Here is a 7,159-nt window from a genome sequence, read left to right as displayed (position 1 = left end):
CTCCAACACTAAGGGTGGGCAAATGATCTTTTGAAACTGTTTTTGAGGGAAAACTGGGTTTTCAACTACACATTTTGCTGCACAATGCATCTGCTTTCTGCTGAATATTTTGGCTTTAATCATACAAACCAGAGACCTCAAGACCAAAACGTTTCAGCACTAACTCAAAAGCTTTCATTTAGTAGGTGATGCTGCACTGCCTCTGGGGAGGTTTAGTTCAGGTCTCTTTATGATCTGGGCTCCATTTTTACTGTGGCAGAAGATTAACAGCAAGAAGGATGCCAATCAACTGTGCAGCAGCTGGTGGTGAAGGCCTGTTTTATCCAAGTCCCACTGCAAGGCAGTAAGACCTGGGTGACTAATTCCCTCCACTCTTTTGAAAGTCCCAGCCTAAAATACTCAGGGTCCGGAAAAGTGCATGACAAGATGACACCAGTTGCAGGGAACCCAAAAGACTGTAAGTTAGTCCTAACTTCAAAGAAGTGCAAGGGATATCCAAGACAATTGGTATACATTCTCAGAAAAGAGAAAAGGCTGTAGTATTCTTGCAATATTGAAACTGGCAGGCCTCTGTAGAGTTAAACTTTTCCAGGACTGTAGCAGGGCTAATGCTTTCTACCTTCAACATGTTTAAAAGCTGAACAATAACTATAGCTCAGTGGTTGTTGAACAAATGATTCCCATCCATCAACTGAGGTGCTTCTGTCCTTCAGCAGAGCAAGATACAAACCTCTTCCCTTCCACTTGCTTTCACAGGCCTCGATCCTGAAAACACATGCTTAACATTAGGCACTGTGAATCAACTACCAGGGACTGCAGATAGTAACACAGCTCACACACAAAGGCAAGTATGTGCCCAATTTTTTGCAGCTGCAAGGCTATGCACAACCATATTTTCTCCTTCCCTGTTTGGTTGGTGATAGTCAGGACCAGCACGTACTCAAAAAAAAGTCACAGCTGTAAGTGATCTTGAGATATGCCATACTGCTAACTAGTCTGAGTCTCCTAGTCCCAGGACCATCCTTCTACCCTAATATTTAGAGTATCAATGCACTCAGACTGAACAAAGCAGCTTTACTGCTCTAAGATGCTGTGCCTTCCACTTGACTAAATGTGTTGGCACCTATGGTCAGCAGACCCTCCAGGTACATTTAATCTTTGCTTCTGTGAGATCACAGGGTACAGCAGAACCAGACACATCTAGAAGGGGACTAGTGTTACACTAGCTAGATCTACATCCTATGCATGCGTTTCAAATGACAGGACCCCACACAGTCCAGTCACTGCAAGCCTGTGACAAGAGCAAGAGCAATCCAAGACTGCCTCTTCCTCACACTGAAATTCCCAGCCAAAGTGTGATAGTGCAGTGCCTCTGTTTGAGGGTGATGCATGAACCAGCATGAAATCAATCCAGGGTAGCTTCCAGTTTGGAGATAGGAGGGGTTGACTTTGGTTTGCAAATAAAATCCAGGAAGGCAGGAAGACATGCTCACGTCCTCCTAGGCAAAGGGCAGGGACAGGCCAAAAAAGACGCACTTCCACTCTAAAAGGAGGAGCTAGTACAGTTCCATGCTAGCAAGTGCACAGATACCTTAGGTGTGCGTGTCTGTGCGTCCCTGAAGAACAAAGAGTCACACAGGGAACGCAGCCACTCGGATCAAGGTGAATTCCTGATAGACAGTATTCTGTGGGCACTCCCCAACCCCAAACAGCTCTCTGCTGGACTCATGCATATTTAAAAGGGATCTTAGAACCCGTGAAAGAAGAAACAGAGTCACGGCTTGGGTAGGGAAATCCTTTTTCCAACAGACAGGACAGGGCCTTACATTTCCCTTTTGGTTCCTGCTGACAGACTGACTCTGGACCTGGACCTGGACAGGGACCCAAAGTCTGTCGTCACTGGCTGTCCAGTCCCGCATGCTGCTGCTGAGGCCGCGTGCCCTTCGGTGCCAGCAAAGCCATCTCACAGGAGGCACCGTGTTTTACTTCTGCAAGTATTTTTTTTTTTTATTGAATATAAACATTTCCAAATACAAAAAAAGTGAACCCAACATGTCCCTGCTGACTGGGCAGGCAGCGCACATGGTAGTAGGGAAAGGGCTTTAGTGCTTTATAAACTTCCTGAGCAAGTCAGCCTTGGCTGCCCTGGGCAAACCGATTTGGCCAGAGAACCCTGCTGCCACCTGGTGGAGAAGGATGGCATGACACCATCCTGCACCACCTGTTTGGGGCAGGTATCCGGCTGCAGCTTTCTTTCTATGATGTGAATAAGGCAGAGACCAACTGCCTGTAGGAAACGCTATCGCATTAGAGAACAGCAGCCCGCAGGATCCTAAAGACAACCCCTGTGCTGGAGGGAGAATAAATGCAGGATGATTTCACATCTTCCAAAGCCCAGAAGGATGCAGATTTGCAACCGCTGTTCCTAGTCTTTACCTTCCTCCCCTTCAGACACAGTATGGTGCGCAAGAGAGGCTGCAGGCTGATATGCATGGGCACAATCATTTTCAGACTGTGCAAAGGAGAGGACAAAAGAGAAGTTTTTTCCCTGAGATCCCTCAGCCCAGGATATGACTTCCCCATCCCATCCCTGAACATACTGGACTCACTGACATGATGAGGCATTTGGCTGTTCATTGGAAGTATTTACCTCACCAAGGGGTACGGCTGGGAAGAGCATGAATCCCCATACTGCATGTGGGCTGACGGTTTTAGAAGGGTCTACTGACACCTTCAAAATGACGTACCAGAGGCAATGAAAGCTCTGCCTGATAACCCCAACAGAGAGGAAGCTGGTATATCCCACTAGAAAAGAGGTGGGGGGAAAGGATCTCCCATCATGGGGAGAGCTGACCTAGAGACAAACCCAGCAGCAGCTTCTGAATGGAGGTTTGGAGACCATCATGCAGCTAAATATCAAAAGGAAAGCATCTCTCCCTCCAAACGCAGCTAAGTTCTTTCTATCCCTTACCCTCTCCTGATATAAGCGAGTTGGTGCCGTGGTCCTAGGTCTTCATTTGTCCTTTGTGCTAGGACCCACAGCTCCTCTCAGCAACAGGGTTATAATGAGAAGTCCCCAGACCTGGTGCAATGAGGGAACTCATGGCTCTGAAGCCTCTCAAGCCCTTCCCAACCTTCCCAAAGGGGATGCTGGGAAGAAGGAAGGACATTTCCCAAGCACAGCTTTGTCTGGCTGGGGAGACAGGGGGAACTAGGGACAGTGCTATCCTGAGGGGTGGGGTTGCAGTCATACTGATGAACAAGAGAATAAAGCGCCAATCCTCAGGAGGAGGATGCAGCTCTCAGCTGGTGGGTAGCACCAGTATCTCATCAGTCCCCCTTATGAGAGGCAAGGGGGCCCCATTGGGCCTCATGCCCTTCATACACATCACAAGACAAAGGAGCCTTTTTGTGTGGTTCTGTTCAACAGCAGGAAGAAGCAGGGAGGGAGGGACATCCTTCAGGCGTCGCTGCCATCAGCACGGCTGTACAAGAGATTTCACTCCTTAGCCCTGTTCTTATTTTTCTGCTTCCAAATCTTGGACCATCGGAACCTGTTTTTCCTCTTGTCCATCCCCAGGCCATCGCGAGGCCCATCTGTGGGTGAGAAGACAGCACAGGACATGAGTTCCTTGTCTTCAATGGGACCCAGACCCATGGGGCTCCCAAAAACGAGAGCACTTACCCAGCTTCTGGATCATGTCTGCCAACACCTGATCCTCCTCTTGCTCTCTGTGAGGGAAGAGGCCTGTGTTAGTCAGCACCCAATGCTCCTTAGGGGAACTCAAGGGCAAGTCCAGAAGCCTGCCCCTCTGCTCTGTCCCCCTCGGGGTAGGGGTGACACCTGTGAGAAGAGCGCTCCACCAAGGCACCTCCTCCTCCAATGTCCCTCTGCCATGCCCAAGCCCAACAGAGCCAGTGACCCTCACAGGCTGTGCCACGGAGACAAAAGTCACTTGGGCTTCCCTCCTACATTCAGCTTCAAAAGGGGTCTACCAGGGAATGTTAAACCCAGAAGTAAAAAAGCAGCCAAAAGGAGCCTGTGAAAAGGACAGGGTCAGGGGTCTCCGGTTCTCAATGGAGGGGGAGCAGAGAGAGGTGCCAAGCATGCCACTACACTGTAGAAAAGACCCAAGAGCTTCCCATCCTAGCAGCAATGCCCTCAGGACCCTGAGAGGCTCCAGGTGGGTCTCCCCAGCTAGAAGCAGTGAAGCTGCATCCACGAGGCACGTCAGGCAACCTAAGCAGCTCTGCTGAGGGACCGTGCCACCTGGCTGCTCCCCCCCAGTTAAAGCTACATGGCTTCTGGTATGAGGACTGCACAGATGGAGATGGTAGGTTTACTCTGCAGAAAGCTCCTACAACTCGAATGCACCAGTGGAAAGAGTTCCCCTGCCCCTTGCCCTCGTGCCATTGTCCTGACTGGGGGCAAAGGAAAACGTCAGTACATCAGCGACTGAGGGAGGAGAAGGGGCTTAACTGAGACCCGAGCCAGCCTTCCCATACCAGAACTGTTTGGCAGAGGGGAGGGCAGCAGCACCCTGCAGGTTCTCATCACTCCCTCATCTCCCGAAGTCCCATACCTGATCCTGTCCTCATCCAGGCAATCCACAATATCGTTTCTGTCGTTGACAATCCTCACGTATGACTCCAGCAGCTCCTCTTCTCGTGCCTTCTCCCAGGGCGTCTTCAGATCCTCTGTGCAACACAAGGGGACCAGTTCACACCAGCAAGCTCTACACTTACTTGGCTCTGCCTCATGCCTGATACCTGGCTCTGAGCTGCAGGCCATACACACGCCTGCTTCCCATGAACAATACACTTCTCGCAAACATTTCCCTTCCCTCACCCACCCCCATTTCCCTGCCCCCCACCCCTCCCAGGCATGGGTCTCCTCCCCTATCAAACTGCAGACTGGACTGGATGCAGGTGAAAATCCACACAGAGACCCAGAGGTCTCCAGTCCAGCAGAAAACAGGAGTCCACAATGGGCTAAAAGCCCCATAGAGCTGCACCAGACAGATCATGAATGCAGAGCCTGAAGTTTCTGCTTGCCCAGAGCCTGGACAAAGCACCTCACCGCACGGACAGTGTACGTGCTGGGCTGGCTACTAACCAGGTTTGCTCATCAGACACCGCAGCTCATTCTCCGTATTCCACTGCTTCTCCTCCAGCTTCTGCTGCTTCATTCTGCAAAAGCCCAGAGAGGCAACAAGGTCAAACAAGGGGATTCCTGTGTCACTTCGGAGCAGGCAAGGGATGCTCTGCAAATGGCACAGGGGGATTCTAGAGAGAGTCAGGGCAAGCCAGCCAATATTAGGGGTTTTCTGGGCTGCCCATATGCCACCTACACAAACAGCAACAGGGACTGTTATCCAAGACAACCACTAAGCGACCTCCTCCTCACAGCACCCAAAATGGCATTGGACTGCCCTTCCCTTGTCTAGGCTACGGAGGTGAAACCCCATCAGCTGATACATTCCAAGGTGCTGATGACGCACAGGACTTCTTCAAACCTGCCTTACCCCAGTGTCTCCCCCTCTATCCCCACCTGTAAGGGAAGCAGTCAGGACTCAGCTTATTGCTCAGAGGTAGGAGAGGACGGATGGATGCATGGATAGATTTCTGGTTGTACTCACTTGTACATCAGCTCCGACTCCAGTCTCAGCAGCAGCTGCTTTTCATGGATCAGTTTGAACCAGTCCACCATGAGGGCATCCTCGGATTCATCTGCATACAAAATGAAACACTACTATATCCCCTCACTGCTGTGTTTGCTACACCAAGTCCAAACCCTCTGCAGTGATGGTGCATGAAGGGCAGCACAGATTCACCTACTCTAGGCACAAGAAGGTTTAAATATTTGGACATGGACTGGATGCCCAACATGTAGCTCTTGTTACTCAGGATATGGAGTGTGCATCACGGACGGCTGCAGGAAAGCTGGCTGAGTGTCTCCATCTTAGGCTGTCCAACTCGCCTTCAGTGCAATCTGTCCCTCTATGCTAGTCTGAGCTTTTCCACATCAAAGCCAGTCTTGAGCAAGGCCCACAAGAGGGAATCTTGGAGTCCCAAAGACATCTTAGAAGCAGCCTTTGAGTCCTAAGCCTCAGCCAACTGGCAACTTAGCAATGATATGCGGGGACCAGGTGTACAGAGACAGACAGAATCAGTGGGAAGTCCATCTTCCCAGCATTTTACCTGGCTCCCACACTATACCTTGAATCTCACATTCAGTGCACACTCCCAGGACAGAAGACAAATATGTATGCAGATGAGACAGACTGGGAGAATTAAGTCTTGCCTGTCCCGACTCCAGTCTAAGGCCTCCTTTACCTCCTTCACAGCTGCGCAGCTGTTTCTCCAGATCAACTCCTTGTTGCTCCAGCTCATCCAACTGCTTCTCAATATCTCGCACCTTCTCCTGGATTTCCTCTTCTGGGATGTAGTCTGGATGGAGCTGAAGGACAAAAAAGTCACAGAGGCTAGAAAAAAATGCTAGCTGCTCCCATGGGCCACTCCCAAGGGACAGGGTCTGTGTGGCACTGAGAAACTAGAGGGAGACAGGCTGGAATATGTCCTCTCTCACGGGGCCTCCAAGGTTAAAGAAGACAAGGCGATTCTCCACAGAATGGGCTGTACTGGACACTGGCAGGGCCCTCGCTAGCCATCTACCCTTTTGATGCAGTCCCTCCTGTAGCCTTTAGGAGACACAGTGTGTGGTAGAAGACCTTGGCCATAGCAAGGGGGTAACAGGCTAGGGCAGCTCCCGTGATATGTTCCTTAGGGAAGGTCTGAAGGTGAGCCCTGCTCCTGATTTCAGGGCTGTGATCTGCGTTCCAACTTCCACCTTTCCGCAGCGTACAGAGAATACTGCTTCTCCCCCAAGCCATAACTCTGTCCATACCCCGACCCTGTAATCCCCACAGCCCTCTTCTGCTCCCCCTCCACCCTGGCAAATTAACTCCTCTAGATGATATCAGTGATGAAGAGGGAGTTGCATATAGACTTCACGGTGGGGCTCAATTTCCGAAGAATAAGATTAAGATACCAATTCTTTTTGTTGACAAAATGCAGGCCAGGCTGCCTCCACCTCCCTACCTTTGTTGGAGATACTGGCTCATTTTCAGGGAAGCTTTGAGGAACAGAGAGTTTAACT

At 50.5% G+C, this 7,159-nt stretch overlaps 1 protein-coding gene across 2 annotated transcripts in view; it reads right to left on the bottom strand.

Annotated features, from left to right (window-relative positions):
• Window positions 1–1,980: 1,980 nt before the first annotated feature.
• The window catches only part of MICALL2 (MICAL like 2), a 39,397-nt gene continuing 34,218 nt past the window's right edge, over window positions 1,981–7,159 (bottom strand). For both annotated transcript variants that reach the window (XM_019542058.1, XM_019542059.1), the window contains exons 11-17: window positions 7,102–7,157; window positions 6,337–6,460; window positions 5,640–5,730; window positions 5,117–5,190; window positions 4,584–4,698; window positions 3,686–3,732; window positions 1,981–3,597 (exon numbers count right to left, since the gene is read on the bottom strand). In XM_019542058.1, the coding sequence (XP_019397603.1) occupies window positions 3,500–3,597; window positions 3,686–3,732; window positions 4,584–4,698; window positions 5,117–5,190; window positions 5,640–5,730; window positions 6,337–6,460; window positions 7,102–7,157 (605 nt within the window). In that variant the 3' untranslated portion in view covers window positions 1,981–3,499. The remainder of the gene's footprint in view (window positions 3,598–3,685; window positions 3,733–4,583; window positions 4,699–5,116; window positions 5,191–5,639; window positions 5,731–6,336; window positions 6,461–7,101; window positions 7,158–7,159) is intronic.

Source organism: Crocodylus porosus, unplaced genomic scaffold, assembly GCF_001723895.1.
Source record: "Crocodylus porosus isolate Cpor-Errol unplaced genomic scaffold, CroPor_comp1, whole genome shotgun sequence".
Taxonomy (NCBI): Eukaryota; Metazoa; Chordata; order Crocodylia; family Crocodylidae; genus Crocodylus; species Crocodylus porosus.
Note: the sequence above shows the minus strand (reverse complement) of the source record. Positions and strands in the feature narration are given on the sequence as shown.